The sequence below is a fragment of the Tamandua tetradactyla genome, chromosome 12, assembly GCF_023851605.1.
Source record: "Tamandua tetradactyla isolate mTamTet1 chromosome 12, mTamTet1.pri, whole genome shotgun sequence".
NCBI lineage: Eukaryota > Metazoa > Chordata > Mammalia > Pilosa > Myrmecophagidae > Tamandua > Tamandua tetradactyla.
In genome coordinates, this window is record NC_135338.1 from 31668386 (window position 1) to 31690775 (window position 22390).

General features: G+C 38.6%; 1 protein-coding gene across 3 annotated transcripts in view; it reads right to left on the minus strand.

The window, feature by feature from the left end:
• ZFYVE1 (zinc finger FYVE-type containing 1) overlaps window positions 1–22390 on the minus strand; it is a 92757-nt gene that overhangs the window by 63630 nt on the left and 6737 nt on the right. For all 3 annotated transcript variants that reach the window (XM_077122936.1, XM_077122935.1, XM_077122937.1), the window contains exon 3: window positions 6398–6902. In XM_077122936.1, coding sequence (XP_076979051.1) covers window positions 6398–6902 — 505 coding nt within the window. The remainder of the gene's footprint in view (window positions 1–6397; window positions 6903–22390) is intronic.

A 22390-nucleotide genomic window follows, 5' to 3' on the forward strand; every position in this document is an offset into this window, starting at 1 on the left:
TAACTGATTGATTCCTTTATGTTGAATCACCCTTGCATTCCTGGTATAAATCTCACTTGGTCGTGGTGTTTAATTCTTTTAATGTGTTGTTGGTTTTGATTTGCTAGTATTTTGTTGAGAATTTTTACAGCTATATTCATTAGGGAGACTGGCCTGTAGTTTTTGTCTCTTGTAGCATCTTTACCTGGTTTGGGTATTAGAGTGATGGTAGCATCATAAAATGAGTTAGGTAGTGATTGCTTTCCCTCAATTTTTTGGAAGAGTTTGAGCAGGATTGGTCTTAGTTTTTTCTGAAATGTTTGATAAAATGCCCTGTGAAGAGCAGATAATAGATTCTTGGAGAAAAAAACTGTTTCAGAGAACAGAGATAAAGGGGATTGGAGATGCTTAGAGCCCAGCAGACATTACCAGGGGATGTGAAGCAAGCCAGAGCCTGAAGAGAACCAAGGGAAACCAAGTGATGAAAGCCAGCCCCAGAGATGAAAAGTGAGGAACCTGCACAGGAAAACAGGCTGAAAGCAATGAAGCTCGGAAGCAAGGGAACAGAAGACACTAGCCATGTTCCTTCCCAGCTGACACAGGTGTTCCTGACCCTTCGACCTTCCTCGAATTAAGGTATCTTTCCCTGGATGCTGTACTTTGGACATTTTTATAGGCTTACAACAGTAAACTTGTAACTTATTAAATTCCCGTTTTTAAAAGCCATACTAGTTCTGGTATATTCCAGCAGCTTACTAGCTAATATAGGATCCAAAAGGTAGAATGTGCTGGTTTGAAACTACTGTGTGTCCCAGAAAAGCCATGCTCCTAATCCTCATTCAATTTTGCTGGGTGGGAACATTTTTATTATTTCCATTGATATATGACCCACCCAATTTTGGGTGGTAACATTTTGATTAGGTAGTTTCTTTGGAAATGTATCTTCACCTATTCCAGTTTGGGTTGCTTACTGCAGTCCTTTAAGAGGGAACCATTTCGGAAAAAGCTTCAGAGCCAACACAACCAGAGACTTTTGGAGATGCAGAAGGAGAACACTTCTGGGGAAGTGCTTTGAAGCACTTTGAAGCACGCTGGTAAAGAAAGCTAGCAGAAGGTACCATGTACCTTCCCAACTGACAGAGAAACCCTAAGCTCAGCAGCCCTTTCTTTGGAGTTCAGGTATCTTTCTCTGGATGCCTTATTCTGGGCATATCAATGGTCTTAGAACTGTAAACTCACAACTTAATAAATTTCCTTTAAAAAAAAAACCCTCTGTTGAAGTCATCTGCCCCTGCACTTTTCTTTGTAGGAAGATTTTTGATGACTGATTGAATCTCTTTACTTGTGGTTGGTTTGTTAAGATCTTCTATTTCTTCTCAAGTTAGTATAAGTTGTTCAGGTCTTTCTAGGAATTTGTCCATTTCATCTAAGTTGTCTAGTTTTTTGGTATACAGTTGTTTTTAGTATCCTCTTGTGATTTTTTAAATTTCTTCTGCATCTGTGGTAATGAGCCCCTTCTAATTTCTGATTTGTTTATTTGCATCATCTCTCTTTTTCTTAGTCAGCTTAGCTAGTGGTACATAGATTTTATTGATTTTCTAAAAGAACCAACTTTCGGTTCTATTGATTCTTCCAAATTTTTTTTTTTTTCCTGCATGGACAGGCACCGGGAATCAAACCCAGGTCTCCACCATGGCAGGCAAGAACTTTGCCTGCTGAGCCACCGTGGCTCATCCTTTATTGTTTTTGTTGTTGTTATTCTCCAATTCATTTATTTCTGCTTTAATCTTTGTCATTTTTCTTCTTCTATTTGCTTTGGGGCTAGTTCGCTGTTCTTTCTTTAGCTCTTCCAGGTGTCCTTATTCTTTTTAACAGCTATATAGTATTCCATCCTCTAGACATACTTAACCAGTCACCTAGTAATGAAGATTTAAATAGCTACTTTAAAGTCTGGTCTTTTGCTGATGAAGCTGTGGCAAACTACCAGTGTATGAGGGTATTAGCTTGCCTACAGTTTTACCAATATTTGTCCAGAAATTTGGGCAGTGTTAGTACAGATGGATTTGACAGATATCTCAGAGGTTAAAATTGGAAGGATTTTTTTGAACTTCCTTTAGTATTTTAACAAAAAAATAAAAATCAGTTCAATTGGCTTTACCCTAAATTTAAATATGGAGAGATAATCACAGTCTGCAGTTATTCCCTAAATCCATCTATCTCTTCCTGAACTTTTCCTGTGACAGCAACTTTCTGAAAGGAGTGGCAGTGCCCTGGTGGTGACTCATCAGTCACTGACTTCTCCCAAAGCCACCCAGAAAGGCAGTGCAGCTGTCTTCATTTCCTCCTACCATGACCTCACAGAATATCCCTAGACATATAATCACAGCTCCCAAATGCCATGTTTCTGCTCATTTGTAAAACAGGGATAATTCCTTGACCTATTATTTCCCACCTAGGAATCCTCTATTCAGAAAAGGAAAAGGATCAAAACAAAAATAAATAAGTTTTTTGGGAGAGTTGGTTATTTCGAAATTATGAACAGGCAATTAAACCTTTCCTTCACCAAAATTATAAAGATCAAAAGCGCTGATCATAGGGCAGGCCACAGTGGTTCAGCAGGCAGAGTTCTCACCTGCCATGCCAGAGACCCAGGTTCATTTCCCAGTGTCTGCCCATGCAAAAAAAAAGTACTCATCGTAGAGGGCATCCTAAAGCCAGCATTTCTTACCTTATAATCATTTTTTAATGAGTCCTCCATTGTCCAAATAGCAGAGGTTCTTCCACTACCAAATCTCCATTCTAGAACATTTAGATTTCTAGTCTTCTTATAGGTCATGAGTCATTGGGACCACAGGAATCAGCTGCTGCCAGGTCCTTCAGATTCTACCTCCTTACCTTCTCTCAGTCAGTCCACTTTCCTCCTACTGCCACTGCCCTGGCTGGCTCCATAACTTCTCACCTGAATCCCGTGATAACCTCCTGACTGGCTTCCCTGCCTGTAGGCATGACCCTCTAATTTATCCTGCAACAGCCTGTGAGGGTGAACTTTTGAAATTATAGATCTGATCATAGAATTCCATGCTTAAAATCCTTCAGGGGCTCCTGTCATACTTCAGAACTGAGGCTAGTCCATCCATGATCCAAGTATCTCTACCATTTCTTCCATACAATCTGCTTCAGACACATTGAGCAGCATCATTTATTCACTTAATAAAACATTTGTGAGAGCCTACTGTGTGCCAAGCACTGACCAGACTCTTTAGGTAAAGCAGTGACTAAAACAGACAAGATTACTGCCTTCATGAAGTTTCCATTCTAACAGGAAATCAAAATAAGTAAACAAACATATAGAATGATTTCAGATAGTGACAAGTGCCCTGATGGAAATGAACAGAGTGATGTGAGGATAGTAAAAGCATTAGGATGGGGAAGAACCACTTTTTAGCGGGTGGTCAGGAAAGGCTATAATAGGATGACAGTTGAGCTGAATCTGAAAAATCTAGTTAGCTGTTCCAGGAAGACAGAGAAGGTGGGAAAAGAGAAAAGGCTGGCATGCCTAATGGTAAGAGTGTGGTCTGATCAGTGTGGAAGAGAAAAACTAGAGAATGAAGGGTGAGGACCCAGAGAAGGGGGTCAGAGTTAGCATGAGTATACCTCATTTAGAAATTTAGATTTTATTATGAATGTAGTGGAAATATTGTCAGTTTATAAACAGGAATGTGATGATCTAAATCACAAATTAAGCTTTTAAAAGATCACTCTCAATGCCATGAGGAGAATGGACTGAAGGGGGGCTAGCAGGAATTTAGGAAGCTTATTGCAGAACTACCTGTAGTTTCCTGAACATAATTTATATCTTCAAGCCCCTAGGTGTTCACTCTTCCTATAAAATCCTTCCTCCCCTCTATCAATCACAACTTTCAGGGTCCAAATATCACCTCCTCTTCTCTAGATCCCATTTGAAGAACTAAAGCATCCTCCTTTTGTATTCCCACAGTTCCAGCACCTACATCTACCACAGAAGAGAAGACTTCGTAGTATCTCAACTAGATTGTGAATTATTTGAGGTTGAGAATTAGTTTTATTGTTTGTTTTTCCAGCTCTGTGTCCCAATGTTCAGCATATAACATTGCACACACAAACTTTGTTGAACAAATGAATGGTATAGTTGTTTTACAGGCCAATAATACTATCCCACTGCATTCAATACTGCTGCTGCCCCTCCACTCTGAGGGAGTGATCTCATGTATTATTTCTCTAAGAAAACAGAAATAAGACAAGAAACTACACAAACATACACACACACACACACACACACACACACACACATCTACCTACTTACCTGCAACTGTGCCCATATGCCCTAACTCTCTCCTGTCATTCTGGATGTACCATTTATGCTCCTAAGGCCAATTCTTCTTGTGCATTACTCCAAGTGCTCCTATTCTTTCTTGTACCAACAATTGTTCCCTCTCTATGGATCATTCCCATAGGTATACAAATATCTGTAATATCTCCCATTAATAAACTTCAAAAAGAGAAAAGAAAATTCTTCAAATTCCACATCTCCTTTCAGCTACCATTTGCTTGACTGCCTCCATTTTAGTCTTTGAAAGTGATAAACACACAATCTCCAATTCTTCTCCTACTATTCTTTTTTTTAATATTTTTATTGAGATATCTTCATGCACCATGTAGTCCATCCAAAGTATACAATCAATGGCTCACACATCACATAGTTGTGTATTCACCATCATGATCACTTTTAGAAATTTGCATCACTCCAGAAAAAGACAAAAGAAAAAAACCATACATCCCATACCCCTTACCTTTCCTCTCATTGACTACTTGTATTTCAATCTACCCAATTTCTTTTATCCCTCCCCCCCCCATTTACTTTTTGTCTTTATTTTTTCACTCATGTGTCCACAGCCTGAATGAAGGGAGCATCAAACACAAGGTCTTCACAATCACACAATCACACTGGAAAAGCTATATAGTTATACAATCATCTTCAAGAATCAAGGCTACTGGAATACAGTTCAACAGTTTCAGGTACTCTCCTCTAGCCACTCGAATACACTAAAAACTAAAAAGGAATATCTATATAATGCATAAGAATAACCTCCAGGATAATCTCTCAACTCTTTTTGAAATCTCTCAATCACTGAAACTTTTGTCTCAGTTCTCTCTTCCCATTTTTGGTCAAGAAGGTGTTCTCTATCCCATAACACCAGGTCCTGGCTCATTCCTGGGGGTCATGTCCAACACTGCCAGGAAGATTTACACCCCTGGGAGTTATGGCCCACATACGGGGGGAGGGCAGTAAGTACATTTGTCGAGTAGGTTTAAAGAGAGAGGCCATATCTGAACAACAAAAGAGGTTCTCTGGGTATAAGTTTATATAAATAAACTTACATTTATTCTTAGACATAAATAAAAGGGGCTTAGCTTCTCCTTTGCAGGATTAAGTTTCATATGGACTAGCCCCAAGATAGAGGGCTCAGCTTATGGAATTGGCTGTCCTCGATGCTTGTGAGACTATCAGGAATTGCCTAGTTGGGGAAGTTTAATATTTCCTCCTTTCCCCCAAGTCCCTCAAGGGGACTTGGTAAATACTTTTGTATTCTCTGCCCAAATTACTCTCGGATGTATCAGGGTATCACACCAACCTGTATAAACCAACAAGATCTCACTCCCTATTCAAGATTCCATTAATTATGGTGTTCAAATAAACTAACCATACAAGGTAAATTAGATAATGTGCTACCAAAAATGGAAATTTTGCATCAAATAAACATTCCTTCCTTTGGTCTCACAGAAGCTGAAGTTTTAGATAGTCAATATCATCCTTTACCCTATATTCTGATTCACCCTAGTCCTATCCAGATCAGCTTCATTCATATCTCTAGTTGAAGTCTGATCGCTTTTCTAACATTTTTAATAATTGCTGGACACGGAAATGTTGACTTTCATAGCTTTAGAGCTCTAATTCTGAGTCTCAGGTGTTACACAAATACCCAAAGTTCCAGGAAATGACTAGGTTATATACAAATAGCTTAGCATTCCAGAATTTAGAACTAACTGTTACAACTCCAGAATAGACGTGACTGCTTCCTACTATTCTTTCTTGACCCCACGCTGATCAGGCTTTCATGCCCACTACCCCAACTCTTGTCCATATCACCAGTGACCTCACATTGCCAAAGCCAACTGTCATTCTCGATTCTCACACTACTTGACCTATAAGCAGATTCTGAACAGGCTGATCTCTATCCCATCTGAAATACTTCCTTGTGTCTTACCTGGGCAGAAATTTTTCTGGACAATCTCTACTACCAAGTTGCTATTGCAGTTCAATGGCCACCTCCTTATATCCAGGAAGGTCAATCTGTAACACAGCACCCCAGATACTTACCAGAGCCCAGCAGCTGTGTGTGCACAGTCTCATGGAAAATAATGACAGCAGGGCCCAGGGTGGATAATGGGACATCCAGGCCACAGCGGGCAGTGGTAGCCTTGAGTTCCTTGGTAAAGTGCTTCAGATAAGCTTCTGAGGCATCCCCAAGGAATTTGAAGAGGTCATTATGCAGTCGGTCTGCATGAGTTCGATAGATGACCAGGTCTGAGATGGCCAGGACCTTAAGCAGCAGCCGTGTTCTCTGGCTTAGATTCACCGTAGCCCCTAAGAGGCCTTCCGTGTCTATCACTGCTACTTTATAGACTGGGTCATAGGCAGCCCACACTCCCACAGTACAGGACTCCTGGGCAGGGGAAGTTTTGAAGACTTCACGGCCATAAAAGAAGGTATGGTTGAGGGTATGAGACTTTCCATCACCAGTATTTCCGAAAATGGAAACCACCTTCAGATGCTGATCAGGTTTGCAGTCCAATTTGCTAATAAAATCTTCTTCATTTGTTACCTTCCAAAAACAAACAAACAAACAACAATGAAGTATACAAACCATGAAACAGCTAGCAACACTTACTTTCCAGGGTGAACGTTCTTGATTGGCTTGTCGAGGTAGCAAGGAAAGAAACCCAGGGTAACAGCCTCCCACCCTAGCCCCCACCCCTTGCAAACATCTCACAGGAGCCTCTAAAGTCTCAGTTTCTATGAGTACTGAGTGATCATGAATAAGCTAAAGCTATAAAAATCATAGAAGAAAACACAGGAGTAAATCTTCATGACCTTGGATCATGCATTGGTTTCTTAGATATAACACCAAAACCACAAGCAACAAAGGAAAAAAACAGATACACTGGGCTTCATCAAAATTAAAAACTTCTGTGCATCAAAGGATATCATCAAAAAAGCCAAAAAACAACCCTTGGAATGGAAATCAATATTTGCAAAGCATATATGTGATAGGTACTGGTATCCAGAATATATAAAGAACTCTTACAACTGAATAGTTCAGCTTGGCAGGTTCTCAAAAAGTTACATAAGAGTTATCAGATAACCCAATAATTCCATTCCTAGGTATACGTAAAGGAAAACCGAAAAATATATGTCCTCACAAAAACTGTATACAAATGTTTGCAGTTACATTATTCATAATATTCCACATTCAAAGTGTAGAAACAAATGTCTATCAACTAATGAATGAATAAAATGTGATTTATCCATTTAATGGAGTAGTATTCAGTCGTAAACAAGTACTGATACATGAAGTACTGATACATGCTAAAACATGGATGAATGGTGAGAACATACTAAGTGAAGCCAGACACAAAAGGCCACATATTATATGATTCCATTTATTTATTCCATAATGTCCAGAACAGACAAACGCACAGAATAGAAAGTAGTGGCTGACAGGGGTTGGGGGGAGGAAGAGTGGGGAGTAACTTTAATGAATATAGGGTTATTTTGGGGGTGATGGAGATGTTCTGGAATTCAACAGCGGTAACAGTTGCATAAATTTGTGAATATACTACAAATACTGCATACTTTAAAAGCATGATTTTTTACTTTAAAAAAACATTGTTTAACATTAATTGGCTGTTCTAACCATTTTTAAGTGCACAATTCAGTGACATTACAATGTTGTGCTACCACCACCACTATTCATTACCAAAACTTTTTCATCATTCCAAATAGAAATTTTGTACCCATTAAGCAGTAACTTCCCAATCCCACCTCCCCCAAGCTCTTGGTAACAACTAACCTACTTTCTCAATGAATTTGCTTATTCTAGATACTTCATATAAGTGGAATCATATAATATTTGTCCTTTTGTGTCTAGCTTATTTCACTTAGCATGTTTTCAAGTTCCATCCACCTTGTAGCATGTCTCACAACTTTATTTCTTTTTCTGGCATGACACTGTATGTATATACCACATTTTATTACTCCATTCACCTGGAGATGGACACTCAGATTTTGTCCAGGTTTTAACTATTGTGAATAATGATGCTATGAACATTGGTGTACAAATATTTGTTCGAATCTCTGCTTTCAATTCTTTGGGGTATATACCCAGTAGTAAAATTGCTGGGTGATCTAATAATTTCGTTTAACTTTTTGAGGATCCACCATACTGTTTTCCACAATGGCTACACCACTTTTTTTTTAATAAATATTTTTATTGTCAAACTTTAACAAAGATACAAACATTCTTGACATACATTCTATATATCGGCTATGCCACTTTTTGCATTCCCATTAACAATGCATGAGGATTCCAATTTCTTCCTAGCCAACTCTTGTTATTTTCTGTTTTTTTTTTTTAAATAGCTATTCTACTGGGTGATGTGATACCTCATTGTGCAGTTTTCTAAATTAATTTTTTTAGAGCAGTTATATGTTTACCAAAAAATCATGCAGAAAGTAGAGTTTCTATATACCCTCACACAGTTTTCCCTATATTAACATTTTGAATTAGTGTGGTACATTTGTTACAATAGATAAACCAATATTATTACAGTTATATAATTAACCAAAGTCCATAGTTTACATTAGGGTTTACATGTTACATAGAACTATGGGTTTGTTTTTTTTTCATGTGGTAACATATAGGCAACATAAAATTTCCCACATTAACCACTTTCAAGAATACAATTCATTTGGGCCTTCTACAAGATACCGGATGAATGCAGGTGGCTGAAGGATGCACTGTCAGAGAAGCAGATGGTGAACAATGGTGTATACTTATGAACGAAGGTTGTGCTGCTACAAAAAGGAACAATGTCGTGAGACATCCAACGTTGTGAATGAACATGTGGGACATTTGGTGAGACAAAATAAGCCAGAAACAAAGAAACAACAATGGTATGGTCACCTTTCTGGTCACCTTTAAAAAATGCTTATAGGAAAACAGGGGCCTATATTGTAAGCTTTCAGAGCAGACACGTTACGTCTAGAGTGGTGATTATCATTTCAGGAACTGAGAAGCTGTTATATACATATTAATACATATATATAATATTTATATATATATGTATAAAACCTGATATTTAGAGATAAGAATGAAGCCAAACAGATTGGGGTTAAAGTAATTCAGAACATAGGGGTAAGGAAGACAGGGTCTATATTTTAGAACCACACATACTCTTCGAGACCAATGGAGGAAAGGTTTATTTGATCTGGAACTGAAATTTTCTGTAGTGCATAATCTAATTCAACCTATCTGTATAGCTCATTTGAACAACTGAAACATACGAAGCACAGAATAAGAAAGAGGTCCTTTAATCCTGTATAGATTATTGTAATGCCTGGATATATCCTAGAGTATATTAAGCAAATAATTAAAAAGTATTGGCAAAGTCCCCTGAGGGAGGGGAGAAAGAATATGGAACTATTAAACCTTATCATCAAGGAATCCCCTGATATTGTGTGAAACCTTAGGGATACCCAAATCAATAGGCTATGCTCGATCATGAGGCTTACTCCTGTGAACCTTATGTAGGTAGCACAGAAGTTTAGACTACCCATAGGCATGCCTAAGAGTTACTTCTGGAGGACCTCTGTTGTTGCTCAGATGTGGCCTCAGTCTCTCTAAGTCCAACTCTGCAAGTGAAATCATTGCCCTCCCCCCTAGTGGGACATGACATCCAGAGGTGAAAGTCTCCCTGGTGATGTGGGAGATGACACCCAGGGATGAATCCAGACCTGGCACCATGGGATCAACAATTCCATCCTGACCAACAAGGGGAAATAAAGGGTAATTAATAAAGCATCAGTGGCAGAGAGTTCAAATAGAGTTGAGAGGCTACTCTGGAGGTGGCGCTTACGCAAGCTTCAGGTAGATCTTGTTACCTATCATAACCTGCCAACCCCCAACCAGGACCATTCCAGCCAATCCTAAAGAACACCTAGGGCAATATATAAGATTCCACAAGGGTTCCAGGCACTAGAGTAACTTGCCAGAAATCTACAACCTCCAGATAGGTCCCTGGTCCAGATAAGTCCAGAAACCTAGCCCAGTCTCTCCAGAACATCAGATAGTTTCATCTTCCTACCCCATATTAGTGACAGACACTTTCAATATAAAAAATTTAGAATTGCCATAGCCCAAGCAACCCCGAAAAGAGGTATGAAAAGATCAAGGGTGATAGTGGAATTATACACAGAAGACAGGACTTAACAAATGAATACGAATTAAATTGATATCTCTTTTAGTCTCCAGTATTTTAGAGCAGCTAGAAGCTAAAACCTAAAATTGTGAAATTGTAACTCATGTCAAATTCTGAAATATATTCTAATTGTGGTGCTGTGCTAGCAATTTATAGTTTTGTATATATGTTATTGTTCACAAAAAAAAGAAGGAAAAAAAGTCAATTGTGATGATAAAAAAGTATTTAAGCCCTCTAGTCTCCTACATGCTGGAGTAGCTATAAGGAAAAATATGAGAGGATAGTCTGGTAGCCCAGACAAACTCTGCAATCACTTTTTGAAGAGTGCTTTGAAAACTATTGCTTTTTTATTTCTTTGTTTTGTATATATGTTATACTATACAATAAAAAAAGTTGAAAAAAAAAAAGATGTTAATTACATTAACAATGTACTGGTACCACCAACACCATCCATTACCAAAATTTTAAAGTTCCATGGCCTGTGGATTTCATCTCACTAAAGCTGATATTTTAAAAATAAAAGAACTTATTGGTCAAACTTTATATATCCATAATTACCCTGTTTACAGTTTAAATAATACTGCAGTTCTTATAAAAAGCTCAGCCAAGGGGGAAAGACCTGTTGCCTGTAGGATCCCAGATGGGAGCTCCAGAAAGATGCTCACGGTCCTACTCTCAGAAGACAGAATCCCAGGGAGAAAGTTCTTAATCCAATAGAAGATGTTCTACTCAAGCTAAAAGGGTAATGAGCCTTTACCCAGAAAACCTGCCAGCATCAGAGAAAAAAAACACACTAATGATTCTCAAGAGTCTGCTCGTTTGTTAAAGAGCCAGTAGAGAAATGCACACACATCACTGGGCATGATGATGTGATAAACCTTCAACAAGATGATAAACCACCCATTATTCCATTAATAACAGCACTCGCTACATTATTAAGAGCCCTAATGTTAATGATAACACTAATATTTCACTGAATTCCCACTGCACTGACAGCGCCCTTCTCTAGATGCACGAGGGCAGGGACCCTGTCACAGTTTCTTTACATCCTTGTTAGAGCACAGTCTGGCACATAGAAGGAGCTCACTATCTAGGTATTGAATGAACGAACGATTGAACGCCAGGATTTTTAGGTACTTTAATTACTTTCCCCCACCCAACATCTTAATGCACAGGAACATTCCATAAACTTCCTGATAGGCTAACTAGTCTACCAGACAACTGAGAGAAACAAGAATTTACACAGAATCGCCCATTTTCGGCTTGTGTCACTCAGCCAGCCTGGCTCCTAGCTGCTAAATTGGCTAGCAAGAGCTCCATGAACCTCTCCCAGCAAGGAGTCAGATAAGGTCAGGACAGCAGGCTGGAAGAGCCATCAACCTTCTCAAACACTCGGTGAGGCAGAAAAAAACCTAGGTATTTCCTCCCCAAGGAAATCCACTCTGCCATGAGTCCATTAACCCACAAAACAACAACTGCTATACAAAATAATTAAGAGCAGTTACCCGATAAGGGGAATGTGAGAGATGTTAGGTAGAATTAAATGTCTCAGGATTTGAATTTCATAAGTGCCCATTACTAACCAAATTATGTATATAATATATATAAATAAACAGCTCATTTAGGATAAAAATAAAATACTGATGCCTATAGGATCCCAGACTGGAACTCCAGAAAGATGCTCATGGCTCCTACTCTCAGAAGACAGAACTTCAGGGACAAAGTTCCTAATTCAACAGGAGTCAGCATTTGGGGATATTATTTTGGCATTTGGTGTCGTGGGATATGTTAAACAGGCATATCCAAGTGTTGGGCATATGCACATGAGTCCAGGGTAAAGACTCCTGGAAGGAGAAGTTCAAAGTCCTAGGTGAGTTTTCCCACGGATAAGCCATTTATTGTGCACTGATTGCATTTTCTCATGTGTAAAATGAGGTACTCTTTACCTCCCCGGACTGGGTGGTGGCTGCTGATCAAATAAACAGATAAATGAGAACATGCCTGGCAAACAAAAACCATCCTTCAGTTTTCTTTCTTCTGCCTTTCACATTATTTTTCTCCCTGCTATATTACTAAATTCATCCTTAACCTGTGGACATTTTCCCCTAAGCCAGAAAGAGCAGCTTGGGCTTAATGTGGCAGCAAGACTGTTTTTTTTCCAATCATGGGAGGAAAGGAAAAGAAAAGAAGATTGCTTCTGTTGAGGGAATTGCTGCTCTCCTCATTCTAACCATAATCAATGATCCCACTTCACTCCATTCCTGGAGTGAAATAAGCTACCTGACCCTGAGCACTGCCAAATGGCCACCCAACATCTACAAAATGCTTGAAATGGTCCTTGCCCCTTAAACAACAGCAAAAGCTGGAGCAACACCAAAGCTATCCCTCCCCAGCGTCTACCTTCCATCCTCTGGAGCTTGCTAGACCATGTCTTAGACCTCAGGCAAGTCACCTAACTTCCCCTTCTGGCTTTGCCACTGTGACCTTCGAAAAGTTATTAAGCCTCAGGGAAATGAGATAACAGATTCTACAACTCCAAGGGATACTAAGAGAACTAAAAGAGATAAGTATGTAAAGGGCATAGCACAGTACCCAGCACATAGTAAGAATGGATAAATGACAGCCACTATTACTTAAGGATCAGCCCACAGGGAAAATGCTCAGGTGCACAGCAATAGCAACTGGACCTGCACCTGCTTTGTTGTGCACAAGTTGTTCATTCAGGGACTAATTCAGCAATGTGGTGAAATCTAAAGCATTGTACCTGAAAATGAAAGAGCTTGCTGCTTGCTTCAGATAACTCCTTCCCTTCCCCTCTAATCAAAACAACTTATTATTAATTCTGGCTATATAGCTGGCTCTAAATAAAATAACCATCCAATATCATATTAACCCTTAAGAAACCCAACAACTCTCTCTGAATTTATTTCCTAATCTCACCCACAACCTTTCTTACTTTGTTTAGAGTTCCAAATTGAATTGTAAAATGAAATACAAAAGTACTTAAACATCTCCATTGTTTCAATTTAGAATTCAGAGTAGTTCATGGTCATGAAAAGCATCCAGCAGATAACCTCTGTCTGAAACAGGCAAAGAGGATGATGACAGTCTCCATCAAGAGATTCTTACTAAGAGACTTCCTCCTTAGCCCTCAGAGAATCATTCCAGGAAGAATGCCCACACAAAGGCTTTGGTCTAAGGAGGCCTGGGAAGAGAAAAACAAAAGATGGAAATGGCACTGAAGTAAAGAGTCTTGGAAAGAAGTTCAAGAAAGCAGGGTCAGAGACTCCAGAAGTTAAATCCCAAAGACATCAGAAAAACACTCTCAAGGAAAGTAGCTCAGCATGGAGGTCCTTTCCATCCTGGCCTTTCTGGCTGAAAAGGACCTAATTTGTACCAACCACAATCATAAAGTCCTCAAAATTTTTAAAAAGGTGTTCCCTGAGGTTGAGGGCAAAAAATCACTTCGTTCAGCAAAGTAGTAGAAAGAGTATTGGGAAGCTTGGTCTCCCCCAATCACAACCAAAAGCTTATAATAAATCCCACTCCTGGGCCAACAAATTTTATACCTCTCCACTGAGATTCTAAAACTAGCCTAATTCGATAGTTATTTCCACAGTTAAGTTCCCATTAGTGACTTTTATTTGTTGTTCTCTAGTTTAGTTTGCCTTAATTTTCTTTCTTGGCTGAGTTCAGAGAAAGGGCCAGAAGCCAGAAAAAAACAAACAAGATTCTTGCTCTTATCATAACTGGGACCAATACCCCAAATGGACACTAGAACTTGATTACTTCATTTAATCAACAGATGGCTATCGAACTTCATCTAGTATCTGGCACCACCCCATGAATGTTGCTAACTATTTTCTTTCTTCTGAGGAGAGGGGGATGGAAGGTACGGGAACTATTCCTTGAAAAATCCAGAACCACCTTCATCATATTGAAAAATACTTCAGGCAATTATTTTTGTCCACTCTTTAATTTTCAGATAGGATTTTACTCAAACCATGTCAAACAGTTCAGTTGGCAGTCTATTATAAAAGTCCAAATGATAAGGAGTTTCCATTACAATAGCAAACCCCCTTTACCTGAAGGGTAACTCCCCTACTGAAATTCCCCCCAACCTTACAAGTTCAGACAATTTCTTCTCATCCTCCCTAAAGAAGTGTATGTATATCTTTGTGTTTATCCATGTATCTGTCGATAAAAACAAAGTCATTTCTCAAGCAAAGTATTTCTTAAGACCACCAAAGTCATGAGGTTGGCCTCACAAACACACTGAGTTCATTCAGTAAGGGCAAAGTTCACTTTCTTCCACTCCAGTGTTGCCAAACTGTTCCATTATTTGAGAGGGCAGGAATTCTCCTCCCATGACTTAACTAACTGCCAGTGGTACTTATGACACTTAGCCTCACAGACACTGCCTGCAGCTCCCTTCCTACCCCAGCAGGAAATTATGAACCACAAAACAAATTCTTAAAGAGTCATTTTTAGCTTCAGGATCAAGTTCCTTGCCCATACCCAACTCACCCAGTTCAGCTCTCCATTTAAATCTGAATAAAAAGCTTTCCGAGACAAGGCTGAATTCTGAGGACAGACTGGAAATACAATGTCATACCCAAGACCCAGAACATCTTGAATCCTGAAGGAACCCTTCCAAGGAACTTCCAGATGGGTGATGCAACCCCCCTTTTAAGTAGCATGACAACCCCATATTTGGCCAGCTGTGAAAACCGCTTGCAAGAGCTCTGGGATGTAGCAGGAAAAGCCCTAGGCTCAACAGAAAGCAGAGCTAGGTTCAAGTCCACCTCTACTTTGATCACCATGGGCAATTTACTCAACCCCTGTGTACTTACTTGCCCTTCCCCTCATCTATCTCTGTTAATATTTTCCTATTCTTCCTGGTTCTGAGCTTCCCAACTAGAACATAAGCTCCATGCTGACAGGGGTCTGAGAGGAATACTACTGTATTCCTAGCGCAGTGCTGATGCATAATAGGAGAGCACTATACACAATTGTTAAATGAATGAACGAACACAGTACTAAATGATTACATGCCATATTCTCTCTGGAAGAGGGAACAGTGTGGTATCCTGGTTAAGGGGTCACCCAATCTGCCTCTACCACTCATTAGTTGTATAATAATCTTGTAGAAATTATTGAACTTCTCTGGGCCTCAGTTTTCTCACCTATAAAATGAGGACTACAACACAATCTACTTCATAGGGTTGTTGCAATGATTAAAAGAAATAATGCATGTCAAGCACTTAGTACAGTGGGAGGCACGTAGTAGATGCTAGAGAAATGCCAACTGACATTACTGCTGTAGTTGTCTTGTTTGCCCATCTGCCTATAGGCCAGTCATCACCACCACCACAACTACCACACAATTTCATTCCATCACCCCAAGTAAAAATACTCCTTAGTGAAGGTTTCCAAAAATTCACTCATTAAAGGATTAGGGATAATGGAACAAAGGATACTCACTCAATATTTACCATTTTCTTCCCTCAAAAGGATATATCCTTTCAGTTGAAAAAAAAATGTAATAAGATTGCATATTATATATTATGCATAAGAAAACACTCAGTCTTTTTCAAAAGAATGATGTGACATGATTCCAAGAATGCTCTTCTCACAGTTTATGCTGAACATCTTAATAGATGACACAGCTTTTTAAGAGATCTTAGTGTCTAAAGTGGAGACTGAAAGGGGCCTGATTCTATTCTACATAGAATGTGAGGGTGGGGCCCTGGTGAAGTAAGAACAGACCATATAACAATATGTACTGTTACATACAATAACAATAGTAATTTCTCCAGCAATATTGCTTCTTTTGAACGACCATGATTCTCTCTATACCTCTGACAGCACCCACTTTATTTTTATATATTTGTCTTTTATTACCAGGGGACTCTCCTCTCCCCAAGGGCAAGTTCACTGTCTTACTTGTATTTCCTCAGTCATCAGCACATGGTAGGAACTCATTAAACTTTACTGAATAAATGATTAAGTTGATTCATTTTCATTATTATGTGCCAGATACTATTCTAGAACTGATAATCAGAAGGGTCAAAAATCACTGCCTTCATGGAGCTTATATTCAAGTGAGGAGAAGAGACACAATATTTAAACAATTAAAATATATGGTACACTAGAGGCCAAATCAGATGAGAAAGGGGTTCCAGGCAAGAAGAAGTCTGTAGTGGGGGAGAATGGAAAGAAGGCTGTTGCTGTTAAGAAGCCACAGAAGCAGAAGCCTTTGGGAAAGAAGGCTCCAGCTACTAAGAAACCAGCAGAAAAGAAGCCTACCACAGAAGAAAAGAAGACTGCTTTTAAATTGCTTATTCCATAAAAACTCAAAATCATTTTGGATACCTTATTTTGAATAAAGGCCAGATTAAAGAGGCAGTGAGAAAAAAACAATATATATTTATATATGTATATGGTATACAAAATGCCTATCAACAGATTAAGGGAAAATCAAATTGAGGTATACCTTTACAATGGAATATTGCCCAGCAATAAAAAGAAATGAACTACAGCTACATGCAACAATGTGGATGAACCTCAAAAACATTACGGGGAGTGAAAGTCAGACACAAAACAGTATTGTGGGATTCCATTTACATGGAACTCCAAATCTAACCTATAGTGATAGGAAATAGATTAGTGATTGCTGGGGACTAACTTCCTTCCCTGACACAAGGGAACCTTTTTGGGTAATGGCAATGTTGATTGTGGCGGTAGTTATGTAAGTGTATACATTTGTCAAAACTCACAGAACTACCTTTAAAACATGCGCAATGTGATGCATAAATTATACCAAAATAAAGTTGATTTTTAAAAAATACATGGTATAGCACATGGTAATAAGAAGTATGCAGAAAAATCAGGAAAGGAGGTTAGGAACCACAAGATGGTGGGAAGGGGTTTTTCTTTTAAATGTGTGGTAAAAGATGGAAGCAATTTAAAGCTGAAAACTTTTGGGGGCTACCTCATTAAAAAATGTAGCAAACAATTTTCTGTGCTAATGGAGGGAAAAGAAATGTCATGAAGAATCTAAAACAGTATATAACCCTAAAAATTGTTTATATTTAGTTCTACAAAGAAACTTTTTGCCCCTGCAGCTGCAGATTTAGCTTTTTGATGCAAGAATGAAAAAAAGAGAAAATGAGAGCATGAAAGAAGAAGGGAGGGAGGGAAAGAAGCTATTCTGACAGATAATCCAGATCAAAATAAGTTATTTAAGACATAAGGGGAAAAAACGTAGTGTACCCCACAACCTACTAACAAACAAAACCCTTGGTCACCAGGGCCAGAAAGGGTGTGCAGAAAAAACTGTGGGGTTCTCAAACCCACAGTTTTCATTTTAAAACATTTTTTCACAGAGACATTTCCCAAACTATTAAGGCATATAACTGACACTAAATAAATGTTTATGACTGTTGTTGAATGATATACATAAACTGTACTGAGATCTTTGGAGCAAAGGCTATGAGAGATCATGGAAAGGAATTTAATCGTGTAGATGACATATCCACCAGACAGAAAGGACTGGACTGGAAAGTTGAGGAATTTCTAGAATACACTATGACTGCTGAACTGCTTGGGATTACAGTGTCTCTTAATCTGAACCTGGGGTGTCTGTAAGCAAGTGCCAGAATCAAGCTCTGTCAGTTCTTTTCTAGCATTCTAGCATCTGGAGTCAAATTCCCTGGGAAATGACAGCAGTATTTCAGTCTCAAGTTGAAGGAAATCAGGAAGCGAAAAAAATTTTTCAGTAGCAACCAGAAAGTAGAATTGCCTCCAATGAAGTTAAGCCAGAGGTCAGGTGCTTACATATGGCTGCTACCCGTATCTCTCGGTCTTAAAACTCCACCAAGCTGACCACACAAATCAGTCAAATAAAGCCTCTAACCGCTGGCCAGAAGTCACTGGAAAGAGGGGCAAAAGAAACAAAACATTCTCCTCAACCTCCAAGGAAGCATCCACCCTTTCCTGCTACAAAAGTCCCTCTATGGCCTTTTCCATAAGTTTTTCCAATTCATCTTGCCTGGAACTTTCTATACCTTTTACTTCCCATCATCATGGTCTCCAGATTAGCTTTCCACTAATTTCTGATCCCCAATCAAATGTGCTAAAAACATTTAGCAGTTCTAACCTCAGACTAAAATGACCTCATGGGAGCTTGTCCCAAATCAGACAAGACTCCCCAGAAAAATTCAGCCTTCAGAAGTATTTCCATGCTACAAAGCAATCTCCAGGATAAACTCAAGGAAGACACTGCTGGTTGATACATCTACCAGCATCCATAGGGAGAAAACACAAGATCAATTTAATAATTCTGCCTGTTACTGCTATGCAAGTTTCAGCTAATTACCGTGCTTTGTCAAATCCAACCAACATCATTCCTGTTAACACTAAAGAACACCCAGGGCTTTATCTGAGATCCTACAAAAGTTGCATGCACTAAATGAGAAGCCTAAAACCTTTAGATAAGCCCTGAAACACAGAGGTGCCAGTTTCTCCAAGAACATCAACCAGCTCCACCCACCTATCCCATATTGTAGACACCCCTTTTTAACATGAAAAACAAATACCCCTAAAGACTGGCAGAAGGAGGAGTTATAACAGAGAAGATAGGATTTAACAAATGAGTATGACTACTGAATCATTATATTGATATTTCTTTTTAGTCTCCAGTGTCTTGGAGCAACTAGAAGGAAAAAACCTGAAATTGTGGAACTGTAACCCATACCAAACTTGGAAATCTATTCTAAAACTACTGGTTAAAATGTACTTTAAAATTTATTGCTTTCTTATAAGTATGTTATATTTCACAATTAAAAATGTTAAAAAAAAAAAAAGAAAAGAAAAAGAAATCTGCCTCTTATATCAACCCACTGCAAACAGCCAAATGTTTGTACAATTCTGGCAAAATCAATCACTTCAAGTAAGTGCTAGAATAGAATAAAAAAAACAAAAAACCAGAATCATGCAACTGAAAGTAACCTGAAATAGTTAAAGACAGATTCCCTGAAAAGCTGACTCACAGTGGTATTGATGGCTTATATGGGTCAAATTTTAAACAGCCCTGTACTAAACAAAGTAGTCTCCCAGGTAAAATGCCAGAAGTCTGCTATAACTGAATGAGCCCAAGCCCAAGAAAGCTCAGAAGATACGAGCAGAAAGTGAAGACAAATAATAGGGGTTCTTTCTTCTTTTTGATTGTTTGAGTCATCTTCAACCCTGTAATCCCATACAACACCCTCCCCTCTACCACCATCATTAAACAAAAGGGGCTTTTACTTGGGCATCTATGAATACAAAGCAGCAGGGGGGAGGGACGCTTTGCTACTACATACAATTATTGCTTATTATTTTGACAGCACCTAAGCAGATCTGTTTTTCTGTTTGTATTGCTTCTTATACGGCACCTAAGAAACTAAATGTATTCACGTTCTAACCAGAACTCATTAAAGGGCTAACTAAACAGTGCACCAAAATTAGGCCTTTCACTGTGTAACAGTCTAGCCAGTTGAAAAGAAAAATAGGGAAGTTAAACAATTTAGAAGAGTATGATCCCTCTTCTCATGACTATTGACTAGAATTTCTAAGTCCTAATAGATTTCCATCAGCCTATCAAACAGGGAGCCTGAAAAGGGTCAAGCCCCCAAAAGCTACCCCTTTCCAGGAAGCAGAGCTGGACCAAGAGTTCAACAACAGATGAGACAAAGACAGAAGTAGTACAGAAATGTGGCAAAACAGCACAGTCCGTTTGTGGTCAAGAATTCCCACACACTTGGAAAACATCCTCTGCTATTTTCCATTCCTGAATCCCACCGCAATAATGTATCTTTTAGGCAATTTAGGAAAAAAAAAAAAAAAAAAGGCAAAGTCCCAGCATTCTGAGCCACACTATTCTGGGACTATAAACAAGTGAAGCAGCCAAGCGACATGATGGGTCTTCTTAAAGGAGCGGTTACAGTAAGATGAGGCCCACCACTGACTTTGCTGAAAGAAGGACAGAGAAGACTCTCTCACCTTGGGCCCCATTTGTGAGAGGGACAAAGGCTATATAGCTGGATCAAGTAAACATTTCTTAGTCTCTTAATGATGACTTTTGGGTCACCCAAGACTGGGCTTCCTTATCACCCTACATGTTTGGCATGAGAAGACTTAAGTTTATGAGCATTTTGGCATGAAAAACTCTTCAGCTCTCCTACAGTCTCAGTCAGGGATCAGTCAGCATGAGACAAAATAGGTGAGCTTTCCTGTCAGGTTGCTGCTCTACCCTTTTGGAAGGATGAATCATAGGAAGTTTATGAAAAAGAGACAAACAGGAGAATGATGTGTTTATGAAAAAAAAGGTGGGGGGGAATATATGGAGCCAAAAAAAAAAAAAATACAAGAAGGAAAGAAAAAAATGTCTTTTAAGTTTTTACCTCCCTTACCCCTACCCCATCCAGACTGGTAAACATTTTGATAAAACAAGATGTCTGAACTCCCTACAAGAGTCAACAGATGGGAAAATACTATCTTCTTCCACCACTAAGAAACTCTGATTGTTAGAAACTTGATTGTTTCACCTTTGGATTATTTGTTAAAGGTGTTGTTCTGGCTTCGGGAGATTATAGATAAACTGTCCATGTGTATCACTTATTTATCATTGGCTCTAAATAATAGATCAGTAAGTCCTTTGGTTTTCCTAGAATGATTCTACTGAAGCCTAGAAAAATCAATGAAGACAACCCAGAAAAATCTCGACCATTTCACTAGAGAGCTTACAAAATATGCCAAAAGAGATTATTTCACTAGCTAGGTTATTTCTGAGAAGTGAACAGAACCAAAAGAGGGAAGAAAACCTGGCCTATTAGTTAATTTCTTGTCCCGGATATATTTTCCATTTCCCTAGAATTCAGATCTCCTATTGGACCAAACCTTCATCTAATAGAAAAATGTCTCAATTAGCAATACTGACATTTGGGCTAGATAATTTTTGTTGTGGGGGGTATCCCTGCTTTGTAGGGATACTTGCCAGTTGTTAACAACCAAAAATGTCACACATTGCCAAATGTTCCCCAGGGCATGGGGGGAGAGGCAAATTACCCCCAGCTGAGAACCACCATACTAGATAATACCAAATAATACTAATTTAACTCCCTTTACTGCACAAACTGAGTTCTTAAAGACTTTTCATTTTTATCAATTTAAGACAATTGATAAAAAAGTCAATAAAATCTGGGGTATTCCCTGAAGAGTGGGAGAAAGATCAAAGGTGATGGAGTTATACAGAGAGGGTAGGGTTTGACAAATGAGTATGTTACTGAATCATTATATTGATATTTCTTTTAGTTTCTAGTATCTTAGACCAGCTAGAAATAAAAACCTAAAATAGTGGAATTGTAACTCATACCAAACTCTGAAATCCGTTCTACAACTAATTGTTGTGATGTGCTTTGAAATTTATTGCTTTTTTGGTGTATATGTTATTTTTCACAGAAAAGAAAAAAAAGGTGATGGTGATGATAAACGTACAGCTATATGATGATATTGTGAGCCACTGATTATATACTTTGGATAATTACATGGCATGTGAATATATAATATATATCAATATTAAAAAAAACAAAAAAGATCAAAGGAGAAGGTGGAATTATAAAAGAGAAGATAGGATTTAACAAATGAGTATGACTCCTGAATTATTATATCGATATTTCTTTTAGTCTCCAGTGTCTTGGAGAGCCAAAGGAAAAACTTAAAATTCTGGAACTGTAATCCATACCAAACTCTGAAATCTGTTCTATAACTAATTGTTGTGATGTGTTTTGAA